Source organism: Stegostoma tigrinum, chromosome 24 (assembly GCF_030684315.1).
Source record: "Stegostoma tigrinum isolate sSteTig4 chromosome 24, sSteTig4.hap1, whole genome shotgun sequence".
NCBI classification, from domain to species: domain Eukaryota; kingdom Metazoa; phylum Chordata; class Chondrichthyes; order Orectolobiformes; family Stegostomatidae; genus Stegostoma; species Stegostoma tigrinum.
Window position 1 is genome coordinate 2,284,809 of NC_081377.1, and position 18,989 is coordinate 2,303,797.

The 18,989-nt window shown below is 46.9% G+C and overlaps 1 protein-coding gene across 10 annotated transcripts in view; it reads left to right on the forward strand.

The window, feature by feature from the left end:
* rims3 (regulating synaptic membrane exocytosis 3) overlaps nt 1-18,989 on the forward strand; it is a 194,408-nt gene that overhangs the window by 166,661 nt on the left and 8,758 nt on the right. For all 10 annotated transcript variants that reach the window (XM_048557713.2, XM_048557711.2, XM_048557707.2 and 7 more), the window contains 2 exons: nt 635-747; nt 16,865-16,966. In XM_048557713.2, the coding sequence (XP_048413670.1) occupies nt 635-747; nt 16,865-16,966 (215 nt within the window). The remainder of the gene's footprint in view (nt 1-634; nt 748-16,864; nt 16,967-18,989) is intronic.

The following is an 18,989-nucleotide window of genomic DNA, read 5'->3' on the forward strand; positions in this document are numbered from 1 at the left end:
ATGTAAATACTGTGGATGCATGAACATGTCAAAAGTCGGAGTCCTGCAGCTACAAACTCAACTTCTGACTCATCAAAGTCTTCCCACCATCTACAAGGCACAAGTCAGGAGTGTGATGGAATACTCCCCATTTGCCTGGATGGGTGCAGCTCCAACAACACTCAAGAAACTTGACACCATCCAGGCCAAAGCAGCCGCTGATTGGCACCACATCCACCACTTTCAGCATTCACTCCATCCACCACTAATGCACAGTGGCAGTAGCATTTACAAGGTACGCTGCAGCCACTCACCAAAGTTCTTTTGACAGCTCCTTCCAAAGTCATGACCTCTACCACAATAGAAGGAAAAGGGCCAACAAATGTACAGACATGCCACCACTTTTAGGTTGCCCTCTAAACCATGTACCATCCTGAACCAGAATATTGCAGTTCCTTCGCTGTCACTGACCAGTGAAATCTGAGTGAACTCTCCATTGTCACTCCATAAGTCAGGAAACTCTCTGTAATCCTTTTCTAAGACCAAGAAAACTCTCCAAACTGTCATCAAATTACGACTACACCCAGAACCCCTGCATACATTCTGATGCAGACTGTTTGGAGCAACCACTAACCATTGTCTCTTGTTTTCACAGTTTGGTTTTCCCCACAGCACGACTGGGAGCAGATGGCCAGTTCAGTGACTTTTTGGATGGAATTGGCCCTGCGCAGCTTGTGGGGAGGCAGACATTGGCAGCACCTTCCATGGGTAGGTTTCTCACTCTATTTTACCAAGTTATTAGAACAAAGTCTCATGAGCTCACCGTCTATTTGTCCATCTTCAGCTGTGGAGTTCCCAAATCCAATACGTCCGATTAGCTGCGTGGAGCAAAATGTTCTGCATTTGAATAAGAGGCTCCCTTGATTTAGTAATCATCCTTTTGATTAGAAATATCATTCTACGAAGGAAGCATTGGAAATGTAGACCAGTTTAACACGGTAACTAGTTAACCCAATATCAGTTGACAGGAAACAAGAGAAATTAACAATCGAGAGACTGAGCACCTTGAAATGTTTCAGCTGATCATAGAAAACCCAACAAATCTGATTGGACTGAATTTCCCTGTGAGGGCCAATCATAGTGGGATTGCGATTTGCTCCTTTTTACCCCCTGTAACCCAGAACATTGTGAATTGCCAACTGGAGCCTCATGACATGGGAGTGTTGGTCCAGGATTCTCTAAAGGTTAACTTGCAGGTAGAGTCCGTGATTAAGAAAGCAAATGTAATGTTGTCGTTTATCTCAAGAGGGTTGGAATATAAAGGCAGTGATGTGCTTCTGAGACTTTATAAAGCTCTAGTTAGGCCCCATTCAGAATACTGTGTCCAATTTTGGGCTCCACACCTCAGGAAGGACATACTGGCCCTGGAGCATGTCCGGCTGAGGTTCAAACGGATGATCCCTGGAATGGTAGGTTTAACGTACGATGAACGGCTAAGGATCCTGGGATTGTATTCATTAGAGTTTAGAAGGTTGATGGGAGATCTAATAGAAACTTACAAGATGATGTATGGCTTAGAAAGGGTGGACGCTGGGGAGTTGTATCCTTTAAGCGGGGAGACTAGGGCCCATGGTCACAGCCTTAGAATTAGAGGGGGTAAATTTAAAACGGAAATGAGGACACATTTGTGCAGCCAGAGAATGGTGGGCTGTTGGAATTCATTGCCACGGAGTGCAGTGGAGGCCGGGGCGTTAAATGCTTTCAGGGCAGAGATTGATAAATTCTTGATCTCACAAGGAATTAAGGGCTATGGGGAGAGTGCAGGGAAGTAGAGTTGAAATGCCCATCAGCCATGATTAAATGGTGGAGTGGACTCGATGGGCCGAATGACCTTACTTCCACTCCTATGTCTCATGGTCTTATGATCTGGGAGCCTTCAACTGCAATGCACAATCAGGACTAGAGGTCAAGCCATACCTCTTTACAGCAGTTGCTGCTGTATTCTGATGTTTAAAGTCTCAAAGTATCTTTGACAGGGACAGAACATGCATGTAAGGTACATGGGTGAAGGTAGAGTGGCAGGTTAGTGGATGAAGGGATTGGATGGGAATTTCGTGGATGAGTAGGTAGATTTGGTCGGAGAGGGAGGTTTAGGAATGGGATGGGGGTGTGTTGGGTCAGGCAAGATTTGGGTAGTTGGCAATAGTGGAGGGGGGATTATCTCAAGGAGATGTTTAGGTTGCAGGGGGGAGTTGCATCAAAGGAGCTGTCAGATCAGAGATCTGTCAGGTTCAGTCAGAAAGGTTGTTGGCTCAAGAATGGATGGACATCAGGTCAGGTGAAACTAACTATGGCTGGGGGGAGTCTATGTTGGTTTTGGGGAGGATGCTAGGTTTTTCAGGTAGGGTGAATTGGGTTATAGGAGCTATTAGGGGAGGTTTGTATCAGGCTGTTTAGGAGTGATGCTGAGATTGTTCGGTGGGATCATTGGAGGGTTTCACTTTTATAGTTACTCAGGAGTTAGAATGGATTTTAACCCTCTAACCATTCCTGGGTGACAATCCAAGTTTAAAGTGGATCACTACCCTCTAGAATCTCTGATCCAAACGTGCGGTTGGAGACTCTTCAAAGGGTTCTGGAAGCTGGGGAATTGTTGGTTGGAGGGTTAAACGTCCTGAACAGTTCTTGCGGAGCCAGTGTACTGTGGCTTCCCGAGGGGTCCCAATGGCCATCTCTAAGGGTGCAGTAAGGCTCTCAGTAAGCAGATGGTCTATGTATTTTTTGAGGAGATGACTAAGAAGACACATAGCAGAGCGTCTCTGGCTGTTAAATAATTGGAGCTGTTTAATAAAGTCCCTGAGTAAAGACTGTTAGTTAAAGCTGAAGATTATGGAATGATTGACCTGGAACTCCTTGAAACAGTGAATAGGGAGATCCAGCAGGGACTGAAACTGGCCATTGTGACGGGTGGGATCACTCAAGATCCTGTGCTGCAGTTTCCACTATTGATCATGTTTCTTAGCAGCTTAGACGATGTGATCACCGTGATCTCATCACAGTGGTTTGGGCTGAATATGCACAATCAAACCTTAACCATTCTAGACCCTGGAGAGAGCGGAAAGGGAGAGAGCAGAGAGGCAGAGAGTGGAGCAGGAAAAAGCAGAGTCATGCGCTCATCAGGAAGGTCTCCGTTAGAGCAATCAGTGCACAACCAATACTTAACTCACTGTAAATGTTGTCCCCACTACACAGTTCCAAACAGAACAGGGAAGAGTGACAAGAAAACAAAACAATGGTTGAGTTTTTGGGCCTAGACTGAAATGTCAGCTTTCCTGCTCCTCTGATGCTGTTTGGCCTGCTGTGTTCATCCAGCTCTGCATCTTGTTATCTCAGATTCTCCAGCATCCGCAGTTCCTGCTATCTATGGTTGAGTTTTGATGCTTGAGATGCATAGGATCCACGTTTTAACGTCTCATGGAAGAATGATAGAAGGTTCATTATGTCAGTAACTTGGTTTAAATTAATCCTCCCTCATTTTCCAGCTCCCCACACCACTATCACCAGCCCATTTCTTCTCAGAATTTTTCAGATTTGTCTTTTATCGTTTTTTCTGTCGTTCCACAGATCCTAGAAAGATGGACAGCTCGACAAAAACATGACTTGTGATCCTGTAGTTTGAAAGTCTTCCACCTCACTCTGTCTGTACACTCTGTCAGCCAGCAATCAGCCTGCGAGCTGATCATTCCATCTGTTATGTAAATAATGTAACTGTACTCTGAGTTAGCATACCACCCAATCTGTATATGTAAGTCCAAAATGTCAATTAATGCACATAATTATCAGTCAAATTCCAGATAGTTTATTCAATAAGCCCCCAGCTTTCTGTGGCTTATATTCTCTTACATCAGTGGTGGGCAAATTATTGGAAAGGGCTCTGAGAGACAGGATTTATGATCACTTGGAAAGGCACAGTTTGATTCGTGATAGTCAGCATGGATTTGTGAGGGGTAGATCATGCCTCACAAACCTTTTTAAATTCTTTGAAGAGGTGACCAAACACGTGGATGAAGGTAGAGCAGTGGATGTGGTATACATGGATTTAAATAAGGCATTTGATAAGGTTCTCCGTGGTAGGCTCATGCAGAAGGTAAAGAGGCATGGGATGGGGGAAATGTGCGGATTGGATTCAGAAATGGCTGACCCTTAGAGACAAAGGAGAGTAGTGAACAGGAAATATTCAACATGGTGCTCAGTTACGCGTGGTGTACCACAAGGATCTGTTCTGGGTCCTCTTCTATTTGTGATTTTTGTAAATGATTTGGATGAAGGAGTGGAAGGGTGGATTAGCAATTTTGCGGATGATACAAAGGTGGGGCACATTGTGGACAGTGCAGAGGGCTGTTCGAGGTTACAAAGGGACATTGGTAGAATTCAGAGCTGGGCTGAGAAGTAGCAGATGGAGTTTAACCCTGAAAAGTGTGAGGTGATTCATTTTGGAAGGACAAACCTGAAAGCAGAATACAGGGGGAACGGAAAGATTCTTGGCAATGTGGAGGAGCAGAGGGAGCTTGGGGTTCATGTCCACAGTCCCCTGAGCGCTGCCACCCAGGTGGATAGAGTTGCTAAGAAGGCATATGGTGTATTAGCTTTCATGAACAGAGGGACTGAGTTTAAGAGCTGTTAAGTTGTGCTCCAGCTGCACAATAGCCTGGTTCAGCCACATCTGGAGTATTGTGTCCAGTTCTGGTCACCTCATTGCAGGAAAGATGTGGAAGCGTTGGAAAAGGTGCAGAGGAGATTTACCAGGATATTGCCTGGAATGGAGGGAAGATCTACTGAGGAAAAGTTGAGAGAGCAAGAGGTTTTCTCTTTAGAACGACGAAGGATGAGAGGTGACTAGATAGAGGTGTACAAAATGATCAGAGGTATAGATAGTGTGGACTGCCTGAGACTTTTCCCTCGGACGGAGTTAGCTTTTACAAGGGGCATAGTTCTAAAGTGAGTGGAGATAGATATCAGGGAGACGTCAGAGGTAGGTTCTTTACTCAGAGAGTGGTAGAGGTGTGGAATGGATTGCCGGAGAGGAGAGTGGAGGCGGCCTCATTGGGGCATTTAAGAGGCTATTAGATAGGCTTATGGATGATAGTATAAGGTGGGGGTGGAGGTTAGGTAGATCTTAGGATTAGGGGAAAGGTTTGGCACAACATCGTGGGCTGAAGGGCCTGTACTGTGCTGTACAGTTATGTGTTCTATGTTCTATGTTACATTGGTGAACATGTAGAAAAACCCAGTAGCAGCAGGTGGGTGTGGGGGTAGTAAGTGGGTATGGGGGCAGTACGTGGGTATGGGGGCAGTACGTGGGTATGGGGGCTGTAAGTAGACACGGGGGCAGTACGTGGGTATGCGGGCAGTAAGTGGGTATGGGGGCAGTACGTAAGGGGGCAGTCAGTGGGTATGGGGCAGTCAGTGGGTATGGGGCAGTCAGTGGGTATGGGGCAGTACGTGGGTATGGGGGCAGTAAGTAGATATGGGGGCAGTAAGTGGGTATGGGGGCAGTACGTGGGTATGGGGGCAGTAAGTGGGTATGGGGGCAGTAAGTGGGTATGGGGGCAGTAAGTAGATATGAGGGCAGTACATGGGTGCGGGGGCAGTACGTGGGTACGGGGGCAGTAAGTGGGTATGGAGGCAGTACATGGGTACGGGGGCAGTAAGTGGGTACGGGGGCAGTAAGTGGGTATGGGGGCAGTAAGTAGATATGGGGGCAGTATGTGGGTATGCGGGCAGTAAGTGGGTATGGGGGCAGTAAGTGGGTATGGGGGCAGTACGTGGGTATGGGGGCAGTACGTGGGTATGGGGGCAGTACATGGGTATGGGGGCAGTACGTGGGTATGGGGCAGTAAGTGGGTATGCGGGCAGTAAGTGGCTGTACAGTTATGTGTTCTATGTTCTATGTTACATTGGTGAACATGTAGAAAAACCCAGGGGGTAGTAAGTGGATTTGGGGGCAGTAAGTGGGTATGGGGGCAGTAAGTAGATATGGGGGCAGTAAGTGGCTATGGGGGCAGTACGTGGGTATGGGGGCAGTAAGTGGGTATGGGGGCAGTAAGTAGATATGAGGGCAGTAAGTGGCTATGGGGGCAGTACGTGGGTATGGGGGCAGTACATGGGTATGGGGGCAGTAAGTGGGTATGGGGGCAGTAAATGGGCATGGGGGCAGTACATGGGTACAGGCCAGTAAGTGGGTATGGGGCAGTAAGTAGATACGGGGGCAGTACGTGGGTATGCGGGCAGTAAGTGGGTATGGGGGCAGTAAGTGGGTATGGGGGCAGTACGTGGGTATGGGGGCAGTAAGTGGGTATGGGGGCAGTCTGTGGGTTTGGGGGCAGTAAGTGGTACAGGGCAGTAAGTAGGTACGGGGGCAGTAAGTGGGTATGTGGGCAGTAAGTGGGTATGGGGGCAGTACGTAGGTATGGGGGCAGTAAGTGGGTATGGGGGCAGTCTGTGGGTTTGGGGGCAGTAAGTGGGTACGGGGGCAGTAAGTGGGTACGGGGCAGTACGTGGGTACGGGGGCAATAAGTAGGTATGCGGGCAGTAAGTGGGTACGGGGGCAGTAAGTGGGTCTATGGGCAGTACGTGGGTATGGGGCAGTAAGTGGGTTTGGGGGCAGTACATGGGTACGGGGGCAGTACGTGGGTATGGGGGCAGTACGTGCGTTTGGGGGCAGTAAGTAGGTATGTGGGCAGTAAGTGGGTATGGGGGCAGTAAGTGGGTCTGGGGGCAGTACGTGGGTATGGGGCAGTAAGAGGGTAGGGGGCCATAAGTGGGCAGGGGGCCATAAGTGGGTACGGGGGCAGTAAGTGGGTACGGGGGCAGTAAGTGGGTACGGGGGCAGTAAGTGGGTTTGGGGGCAGTAAGTGGGTATGGGTGCAGTAAGTGGGTATGGGGCAGTAAGTGGGTATGGGGGCAGTATGTGGGTTTGGGGGCAGTACGTGGGTACGGGGGCAGTACGTGGATATGGGGGCAGTACATGGGTTTGGGGGCAGTAAGTGGGTCTGGGGACAGTAAGTGGGTATGGGGCAGTAAGTGGTACGGGGGCAGTAAGTGGGTTTGGGAGCAGTGCATGGGTATGGGGGCAGTAAGTGGGTATGGGGGCGTACGTGGGTACGGGGGCAGTAAGTGGGTATGGGGGCAGTAAGTAGGTATGGGGGCAGAACGTGGGTACGGGGGCAGTACGTGGAAATGGGGACAGTACGTGGGTTTGGGAGCAGTAAATAGGTACGGGGTCAGTAAGTGGGTATGTGGGCAGTAAGTGGGTACGGGGGCAGTAAGTGGGTATGCGGGCAGTAAGTAGGTGTGGGGGCAGTAATTGGGTTTGGGGCAGTAAGTGGGTATGGGGGCAGTAAGTGGGTACGGGGGCAGTACGTGGGTATGAGGCAGTACGTGGTTATGAGGCAGTAAGTGGATATGGGTGCAGTGTTTGGGTATGGGGCAGTAAGTGGGTATGGGGGCAGTATGTGGGTTTGGGGGCAGTACATGGGTATGGGGGCAGTAAGTGGGTATGGGGGCAGTATGTGGGTTTGGGGGCAGTACGTGGGTATGGGGGCAGTAAGTGGGTATGGGGGCAGTACGTGGGTACGGGGCAGTACGTGGGTATGGGGGCAGTACGCGGGTTTGGGGGCAGTAAGTAGGTATGCGGGCAGTAAGTGGGTCTGGGGGCAGTACGTGGGTATGGGGCAGTAAGTGGGTAGGGGGCCATAAGTGGGTAGGGGGCCATAAGTGGGTATGGGGGCACTAAGTGGGTATGGGGGCAGTACGTGGGTATGGGGGCAGTAAGTGGGTATGCGGGCAGTAAGTGGGTATGGGGGCAGTAAGTGGGTATGGGGGCAGTAAGTGGGTACGGGGGCAGTACGTGGGTATGAGGCAGTACGTGGTTATGAGGCAGTAAGTGGATATGGGTGCAGTGTTTGGGTATGGGGCAGTAAGTGGGTATGGGGGCAGTATGTGGGTTTGGGGGCAGTACATGGGTACGGGGGCAGTACGTGGGAATGGGGGCAGTACGTGGGTTTGGGGGCAGTACGTGGGTTTGGGGGCAGTAAGTAGGTAAGCGGGCAGTAAGTGGGTATGGGGGCAGTAAGTGGGTCTGGGGGCAGTACGTGGGTACGGGGGAAGTAAGTGGGTATGGGGGCAGTAAGTGGGTATGGGGCAGTACGTGGGTATGCAGGCAGTAAGTGGGTATGGGGCAGTACGTGGGTATGCGGGCAGTAAGTGGGTATGGGGGCAGTACGTGGGTATGGGGCAGTAAGTGGGTATGGGGGCAGTATGTGGGTTTGGGGGCAGTAAGTGGGTATGGGGGCAGTACATGTGTATGGGGGCAGTAAGTGGGTACGGGGCAGTACGTGGGTATGAGGCAGTAAGTGGGTATGGGGGCAGTACATGTGTATGGGGGCAGTAAGTGGGTACGGGGCAGTACGTGGGTATGAGGCAGTAAGTGGGTATGGGGGCAGTATGTGGGTTTGGGGGCAGTACGTGGGTATGGGGGCAGTAAGTGGGTATGGGGGCAGTACGTGGGTTTGGGGGCAGTAAGTAGGTATGGGGGCAGTAAGTGGGTATGGGGCAGTACGTGGGTATGGGGGCAGTTAGTGGGTATGGGGGCAGTAAGTGGGTATGGGGCAGTAAGTGGGTATGGGGGCAGTACGTGGGTATGGGGGCAGTAAGTGGGTATGGGGGCAGTAAGTGGGTATGGGGCAGTAAGTGGGTATGGGGGCAGTATGTGGGTATGGGGGCAGTAAGTGGGTATGGGGGCAGTAAGTGGGTATGGGGCAGTAAGTGGGTATGGGGGCAGTATGTGGGTTTGGGGGCAGTACGTGGGTATGGGGGCAGTACGTGGGTTTGGGGGCAGTAAGTAGGTATGCGGGCAGTAAGTGGGTATGGGGGTAGTAAGTGGGCCTGGGGGCAGTACGTGGGTATGGGACAGTAAGTGGGTAGGGGGCCATAAGTGGGTATGGGGGCAGTAAGTGGTATGGGGGCAGTAAGTGGTATGGGGGCAGTAAGTGGGTACGGGGGCAGTAAGTGGGTATGGGGTCAGTAAGTGGGTTTGGGAGCAGTGCATGGTTATGGGGGCAGTACATGTGTTTGGGGGCAGTAAGTGGGTATGGGGGCAGTACATGGGTCTGGGGCAGTAAGTGGGTATGGGGCAGTAAGTGGGTATGGGGGCAGTATGTGCGTATGGGGGCAGTAAGTGGGTATGGGGGCAGTACTTGGGTCTGGGGGCAGTAAGTGGGTCTGGGGGCAGCAGGTGGGTATGTGGTCAGTAACTGTGCACGGGGCAGTAAATGGGTTTGTGGGCAGTAAGTGGGGATGGGGGCAGTAAGTGGGTATGGGGGCAGTACATGGTTATGGAGCAGTACATGGGTACAGGGCAGTAAGTGGGTATGGGGCAGTACGTAGGTATGGGGGCAGTAAGTGGGTATGGGGGCAGTCTGTGGGTTTGGGGGCAGTAAGTGGGTACGGGGGCAGTAAGTGGGTACGGGGCAGTACGTGGGTACGGGGGCAATCAGTAGGTATGCGGGCAGTAAGTGGGTACGGGGGCAGTAAGTGGGTCTATGGGCAGTACGTGGGTATGGGGCAGTAAGTGGGTTTGGGGGCAGTACATGGGTATGGGGCAGTAAGTGGGTATGGGGCAGTAAGTGCGTATGGGGGCAGGAAGTGGGTATGCGGGCAGTACGTGGGTATGGGGCAGTAAGTGGGTACAGGGCAGTAAGTGGGTATGGGTGCAGTACGTGGGTATAGGGGCAGTACGTGGGTATGGGGGAAGTAAGTGGGTTTGGGGGCAGTAACTGGGTTTGGGGGCAGTAAGTGGGTATGCGGGCAGTAAGTGGGTTTGGGGGCAGTATATTAGTGTGGTTAGAGAATTAGCTAACTGTTAGAGAACAGAGGGTTGTGATAAGGGAGGTGTGTTGAGGTAGGTAACCTGTAACTAGTGGAGTGCCACATGAATCAGCTCTGGGCCCACAATTAATTCCGGTATATTAATATGTAATGCAAGTGGTGAGGGTGATGCAGAGTCTGTAGATGGATACAGACAGGTTAGGCGAACGGACAAACACCTGGCAGATGGCATATGATATGGGAAATTGTGAGATTATGCACTTAGGGAAGAAAACTAGCGGAGCTGAATAATATTTACATGGGTAAAGACTGCAGACAGCTGCAGTACTGAAGGTTTTCGCAATCCTTGTCTATAAATCACAAATGCTGGCACCCAGGTTCACTGGGTCGTAGGGCAGGCCAATGGGCTGTTGGTCTCTATTTCAAAGGAAATGGAGAATGAAAATTGGAAAGTCCTGGCAAAACTACATAAGGCATTATTAGTTTGACTGCACCCAGAATACTCTGAACACTTTTGGCCCCAATATCTAAGGAAACTGGCATTGGAGGCAACTCAAAGCTGGTTCACTAGGTTGATCCCAATTATGGAGGGACTATCTTATGAGCAGTGGTTCAATACATAGGGCCTGTATTCAGTGAAATTTAGAAAAATAAGAAGCGGCCTTATTGACACACATAACATTTTGGGGGGAATTGACAGGGTAGATGTAGTGAAATTGTTTCCCTTTGGAACAGTCTACAACCAGATGGCATAATTTCAGGATAAGTGATCACACACTTAAGACAAAGATGAGGAGACATTTCTTCTCTCAGAGGCTAGTGAATCTGTGGAATGCTTTACTGCAGAGGGCAGTCAATTCTGGGTCAATAAGTATATTCAGGGCTGAGACAGACAGTTTATTTCATCAGTAAGGGAATCGAGGGTTATGGGGAATAGGCAGGGAAGTGAAGTTGAGGATCGTCAGATCAGTCATGCTCTCATTGGATGGTGGAGTAGACTTTATGGACTAAATGGCCTACTTCTGTTCCTTTGTCTTTTAATAGTTTTATGACCTCAAAGTGCAGGCTTACAGATGAATCTTCTTCTTAGCAGACTTACATACCTACTTGGTGTCATCTGCATATTTATCCATAATGCCTTCACTCCCCTCGGTCTTGCATCCCTTCTGTTCTCTGCCGGACAGCCAACTTTCTGTCCAAGCCACTATGCTATCCCCTACATTATGAGCTTTCATTTTCCACCATAATCTGTGATGTCACAGAATCACAGAATTGTTATGGTGCACGGGAGGCCATTCAGCCCAATATATCAACACTGGTTCTATTGCCTAATTCCATTATCCAACATACTATTTCTATCCAAATAACCATCCATGCCTTCTTGAATGCCTCAGTCAACTCTGCCTCCATCACATTTTCAGGCAGTGTTACTACCTCCTCTATGAAAAACGTTTTTTTTCACATCACTCTTGCTTCATTTGCACCTCACTTTAAATCTTCAGTTTTTTTGCCTGTAACAAGCAGGAACAGTTTATCCTTATTTACTCTGTCTGGGCTGCTCATAATTTTTATGTGGCATCTTATCAAAAGAAAATACGCCTACAAGTTATTTTTATCCACAGTAATTGTTACTCCTTCAAAGAGCTCCATCAAACTGCTTAAATATTATTTCCCTTTAACAAAACCATGCTGACTCTTCCTGATCTCCTTAAGGTTTTCTAAATGTGCAGCTATAACCGTTTTAGTGATCAATTTTAACACCTACCATCAAGCTAACTGGCCTGTAGCATCCTGTTTCCCCTCCCTTCTTACAAAGCTCAAGAAGGTCATCATCAGGTGGCTGAACACATTTAGTGAGTATCCAAGTGAGTATCCGTCCAAAACTAACTAAGATTCTTGAGGAATGCAGTTATTGAAGACAAACAAATAATTATTCTACAATCTCTGTATTGAGTTATGATCAACCAGCTATGCGTAGGTTGTATGGACACAGACAAAGACAAGAGATTGTCACATGATTCTATTTACTGGCCTGCCATCAAGCAGGATATTGATCAACTGATCAAATTTTGTGAAACATGTTGGCTCCATCAAACTCACAACTGAGAGAACCTCTCCTTAAACACAAATTTCCATCTGAACCGTGGTACAGGATTGTGACTAATAGCTTCCATGTCTAGACTAAATATTGGAGACTGATTATTTCACCAATTCCCTTTCATGAGATAGATCAAAGCTACCACTTGTGTAACAGGCCTTGGTAAATTAGTCACCATATTCAGTATGTTTGGGGTTCCTCAACAAATTGTGTCCAGCAGCAGTCCATAGTCGTTTATTAGATCCTTCCAAAACATGCATGATGAGTGGGGTATCCAACCTTTCACCTCCTTCTCCCAGCTATCCCCAATCCAATGGTCTTACAGAACACACTGTTCCCACCATCTTCATCAAAGTCAAAGTTGCTTGCCAGGATTTTTGGATAGCCATATTAAACTTATGAGCTTCACTTCAAGGCAACTGTTTAGCCAGCAGTTACAATAGAAACATAGAAGAGAGGAGCAGGATGAGGCCATTCAGCTGATCGTCCCACTCAATAGGCTAATCTCGCTTTCTCCCTTTGATCCCTTTTGCCCCAAGTGCTATATCTAGCCGCCTCTTGAATACGTTCAATGCTTTGGCATCAACTACTTCCTGTGGTTATGAATTCTACAGACTCACCACTCTTTGGGTGAAGAAATACTTCCTCATCTCTGTCCTAAATGGTCTAACCCAAATCCTCACACTGTGACCCTTGGTTCTGGATACACCCACCATTGGGAACATCCTACCTGTATCTATCATGTCTAGTCCTGTTGGAATTTTATAAGTCTGCATGAGACTTAGGTGATGGCCTAGTGGTGTTATTGCTGGAGTGTTAATCCAGAAACCCAGATAATGTTCTGGAGATCTGGGTTTGAATCCCGCCACAGCCAATGGTAGAATTTGAATTCATTAAATATCTGGAATTAAGAATCTAATGATGACCATGAATCCATCTGGTTCACTAATGTGTTTTAGGGAAGGAAACTGCCATTCTTACCTGGTCTGGCCTACAATGGGACTCCAGACCCACAGCGATGTGGTTGACTCTGAACTGCCCTCTGGGCAATTAGGAATGGGCAATAAATGCTGCCTGGCCAGTGACACCCTCATCCCGTGAATGAATGAAGAAACTAAGATGCCTGAACTCTAGCGAAAACAATCCCAACCCAAGTCAATCTCCCCTCATATTTCAGTCCTACCATTCCTGGAATCAGCCTGGTAAACCTTCACTGCACTCCCTTGAGAGCAAGAGCATCCATCCTCAAAAAAGGAGACCAAACCTGCACCCAATATTCTAGATGTGGGGTCACAAAGTCCCTGTGTAACTGCTACAACACAGCTCAAACCCATATAGGCACAATGTATCGTTGGAAAGAAGGGAGAAAATTGTAAAAGAGCATGATCCACTAGTGTGCATGCAGTTTTCCCAAACTAAAGTAAGATGAAGTTTCAGAGTTTGAATTCTTCATATGAATACTTGAGTTCACAGCAAGATACTCCAATACCGTATCCAGCTCAGGTTGTATGACTTTGTCACAAACAATGGCCAAATCCTACAAGGAAACAGCCAACATATTTGAGTTTTACATAAGACTATAAGATATCAGAGCAGAATTAGGCTGTTTGGCCTATTTGTGTCTGCTCTGCCATTCAATCATGGCTGATATGTTTCTCAACCCCGATTCTCCTGCCTTCTCCTCATAACCCTTGATCCCCTTACCAATCGAGAATCTATGTATCTCTGTCAGAAATACACTCTATCACTTGGCCTCCAGAGCTTTTTGTGGCAATGAGTTGCACAGATTAATCATCCGCTGGCTAAAGAAATTCCTCTTCACCTCAGTTCTAAAGGATCGCCCCTTCACTGAGGCTGTACCCTAGTCTCTCCTACTAATGGAAACATCTTCCCTGTGTCCACTTTAACCAGGTCTGTCAGTTTCCTGTAGGTTTCAATCAGAGTTCCCTCTTAACGTTTTAAATTCCATTGAGCACTGTCCCAGAATCCTCAACTGCTCCTCATATGACAAACCCTTCATCCCTGGAATGATTATTGTAGACCTCCTCTGGATCCCCTTTCCAATGTCAGCACATCCTTCCTTGAGCCCAGAGCTGCCCATAATGTTCCAAATGTGGTCTGAGCAGAACCTTATACAGCCTCAGCTGTATATCTCTGCTCTTGTACTCCAGCCCTCTTGAAATAAATGGTAACATTGCATTTGCCTTCCTAACCATCAACTGAACCTGCATGTTAACCTTAAGAGAATCCTAAACTAGGACTCCCAAGTCCCTATGTGCTTCAGATTTCTGAAGCCTTTCCCCGTTTAGAAAGTAGTTTATACCTGTACTCTTCCTAACACAGTGTATAATCTCACACTTTGCCACATTGTATTTCATCTGCCATTTCTTTGCCCATTCTCCTAGCCAATCCAAGCCCTTCTGCAGCTTCACCACTTCCTCAACACTACTTATCCCTCTGCTATTGCAGTGACATGGTGGCTCTGGTTAGCACTGCTGTCTCACAGCGCCAGGGTCCCAGGTTCAATCCCACTCTCGGGGAACTGTCTGTGTGGAGTTTGCACATTCTCCCTGTGTCTGTGTAGTTTCCTCCAGGTGCTCCGGTTTCCTCCCACAGTCCAAAGATGTGCAGGCTAGCTGACTTGGCCATACTAAATTGTCCGTGGTGCTCAAGGATGTGTAGATTAGGTGGGTTTATAGGGGAATGCTCTCAGGTTTGGTATGGACTTGTTGGGATGAAGGGTCTGTTTCCACACTGTAGGGATTCTACCTCTGTGTCATCTGTAATTTGAGCAACAATGCCATCAGCTCCTCTTCCCAGATTGTTACTGTATAACATGAATAGTTGTGGTCTCAGCACTGACCCCTGCAGAACTATACTAGTCACCGGCTGCCATCCTGAGAAGGACCCCTTTATCCCCACTCTCTACTTTCTGCCAGACAGCCAATCCTCAATGCATGACAATACCTTGCCCTTAACACCATGGGCTCTCATCTTTCTCAGCGGCCTCCTGTGTGGCACCTTGTTAAAGGCCTTCTGGAAATCCAAATAGATCACATCCACCGGCTCTCCTTTGTCTAACTTGCCCATTACATCCTCAAAGAATTGTAACAGATTTGTCAGGTGTTACCTCGCCTTGATGAAGTTGCACTGACTCAGCCCTATTTCGCTACGTTCTTCCAAGTACTCCACAATCTATCCTAATGTACCCTAAGTGACATGATCAACTACCTGTCCTAAAAGATGATGACGCTGAGCATGCCACTCGATAATGAGCAGATGTTTATAATTCATAATACAGATCCATTCACAATGGTAAATCGCACACTACAGAGTAATGCTACATAACTGAGCTTTGCTGCTGGTAAAAGGACTGTAGTGTGCTGTAGATATTTCCCATCCTTCAAAAGAACTAAAGAGGGATATTATGTTATTGCACAGATGCAGGAGAGGTGCTAGTCCTTTAAGACAGCAAGGTCTCCATCTCACTCTCTGTACACTCTGTTCAGCCACAGTCAGTCAGCAAGGCAGCTAGCTGGTGATTCGGTCAACTATGTGTATAATGTTTGATCAAAGTGAATATAGCATCCAATTTGCATATATGAATCTGAGTTGTTGTATTAGAGGCACATTGCAACCAGCATGCCAACGCATTGCCTTCCACTTCTGGAAAAAAAACACCAGAGGGAACGTTGCTCATTATACCTCTTTTGTCTGGATACCCATTACAAGTCTGTGTCTTTTTGCTTGTGTCATGTCTGTCATGGGAAAAGATAATTATCTTTATTTATTCTTCATGCTTCTGAATGCCTCTATAACATCTTCCCTGAATCTTCTCAAAGGAGAGCAATCCCAGTTTCTCCAAACAACCAAAGCCCCTCATCCCTGGAACAATCCCAGTAAAATCCCTGGCTTCTCCACAGCCTTGTCATTTTTCCCATGCTGCTGAAGGTTAGACACAGCACTGCAGTCAAGGCCTATCCAGAATCAAAATGATGTGGACAGTAAGAACCAAGAACAACTTTTATTGTAGTGCCTGAATGAGGAACCCCAAAAAGTACAAAGTGTGTGACGTTATTTGGGAAAACTGAGCATGTTCAAGTCCAGAAAGGATTTAATAAGCACCAGATGAGGAGCTTCACAGGAGATTGAGAACATTGAGGAAGGTCAAAGGGTTGAGGTTAAAAGTCACGCAGTTCCTGAAAGTGAGAGCACAAGCAAACATGGATCAGCAAACAACAGACGTGTTCACATATAGTGACACAACTTTGAGACTGCACAAGTTCAGGTCACTGCAGGAATTTAACCCACTATTGGAACATCTCTGGAATTAACACCTTAATAAACCACTGGTATCCAATTGAAAAATCAGCTTGTTTATAAATAGAATATGTTACCTAGGACTGAAATCCAAACAAGGCATTCAGTCAGTTTGAGGTGATTTAGATATAGAGCAATGGATACTTGGTAGTAAATTATGGACTGGAATCTAATTGAGGGAATCAGGGTGGTTTATATATGGAATAACAGAACCTGAGAATGAGTTACATACTGGAATCTAATTGAGAGGTTTACATATAGAATAACAGATCCCTGGGAGTGAGTTACAGACTCTGGCATCTGATTGAGGGGTTCAGGGGATTTATGTATAGATTAACAGGTTGCTGGAAGTGAGTTACAAACTGGAATCTAATCAATAGGTTAAGGGAGTTTATATATGCGTTCACAGATTCCTGGGAGAGAGTTAGAGACTTGAATCTAATTGAGAGGTTCAGGGGGTTTATACATAGATTCCCTGAAGTGAGTTACAGACTGGAATCTAATTGAGGGGTTTTGATTTGGTTTCCACACTCACTGATGCTTGTGTTATGATCTAATCAATGTATCTCTCTACTGCAGGTGATATTCACATTGGGATGGCTGACCGAAGTGGACAGCTAGAGGTGGAGATTATTCAAGCCAGAGGACTGACCCCAAAGCCTGGCACTAAAGCTCTGCCAGGTCAGTACTCAGAAAGAATCACACACCAGTGTTTGAAGTGTAATATACTATGTTTCCCATGATATTATACCATGGTTAATACACAACAGAGACCTGGGTCTAATGTGTGATGCATCATTGTGTACTAACTGACAGTGTTATAAGGTGACACTCTGAGAAAGTTATCTCATTCTGCATGCAATGAGGCCAGTGACCCTGCCCTTACAAGGAAAATGTCCTTTGTCGGGTGTATCTCTGATTCTGAGTAACTAATACTGCCTTCTCAACACGAGCAAGGCAATTCCCAGCCACAAACAAAGAGCCAACAAAGAACTTGCATCCACACCCATTGTACTGAATCCCAATGGATCAAACCTCTTCCCATCCACACCCATTGTACTGAATTCCAATGGATCAAACCTCTTCCCATCCACACCCATTGTACTGAATCCGAATGGATCAAACCTCTTCCCATCCACACCTATTGTACTGAATCCCAATGGATCAAACCTCTTCCCATCCACACCCATTGTACTGAATCGCGATGGATCAAACCTCTCCTCATCCACACCCATTGTACTGAATCCCAATGGATCAAACCTCTTCCCATCCACACCCATTGTACTGAATCCCAATGGATCAAACCTCTTTCCATCCACACCCATTGTACTGAATCCTAATAGAAACTGTTAGACTAATAATCCATCATTACCTCAGCTCCTTCAAAGAGCTGTCACAGGCATGTGTAATGAATGACCTCCCACATTGTAATATTCTCTCCAGTGGTGACAGCACTAGTCTTTTATAAAACAGAGAGACTGACACACGGTTTACACATCCACTTGCTTTCCTTGGACATGTTTTTATGCTCGTTGTTTCCTGCATTTTGTTCAACTTTCAGTACACTGTGTGAAAGATGTGTACTTATTTACAGTGGGTCATTGTGCTGCAGAGTCAAAGAGGCATTTCTGAACCAATCTCTCTCAAAACAAAACAAAGTATTTATAACTGTGTTATTTGTTTTAGCTGGAAAAGCTCATCAGGTCTGGCAGCATCTGTGAAGAGAAATCAGACTTAACTTTTAGGGTCCGATGACCCTCCATCAGACCCTCATTCTCTTCACAGATAGATGTTGTCAGACCTGCTGAGCTTTTCCAGCAACTTCTGTTTTTGTTTCTGATTTACAGCATCCACAGTTCTTCCGGTTTTCATCTGTTTTAGCCGTTGCTCGAGGGATAAATATAGTCCAGGATCTGTCAGAACTCATTTGCTACTCTATAGGGGAGAAACATGACACTTCCTGGTTGTACGATAGAGATGCAGATAAATATCAGGAGACTTGCACTAGCTTCAATGGACACAGTGACTGTCTGCTGCCCCTCTCTAGAATGTTAATTTAAAACATTACAGCTGTGGATACTAAGCTGAAAAGTGTTATGGTCACAAAGAATGTTTTTACTTGCACCCCGATTGGCTCAAACATCAACTGAGCAAGCAAGGAATCAGCTAAGAAGCTACTCGCACCTTTGAAAATGTGTAAGAGGAAAATCTAAAAACAGTTAGTGATGCTGTTCAACTGCCTCAGGCAGGAACCAAGAATTTAACTGGCAATCTGTCGAAATGTATTTCACTGGTACTGTATAGCCTTATTTTTGATGTTTATTTAGAACATCTGCTCCCAAAGGCAGTAGTCACCTTTCACGGGGTAGGTTGAATAAACATTTAGAAACATCACAGGAATGAATCATTATAGTAGTGGTTCACACTAGCCATGAGCAGGTCTGTATGACACTGCTTAAATGCTCTTATCTGAGGGGGTGTCTTTACTAACTTCATTGACTGCAGAACTGTGAATATTTTGAGTTACTCTGCCTTTAAATGAAGGGTTAGCAGTGCTGGAACTGTTCATGGTCACTTGATGAGGAAAAGAACTCATCATTTTACACCTACTTTCCTGTCACTAGGTCCAATCTCTTCACCACCAGAGGGCAGACCAGTATCATCATTCCCCTCAGAGATAATGGGAACTGCAGATGCTGGAGAA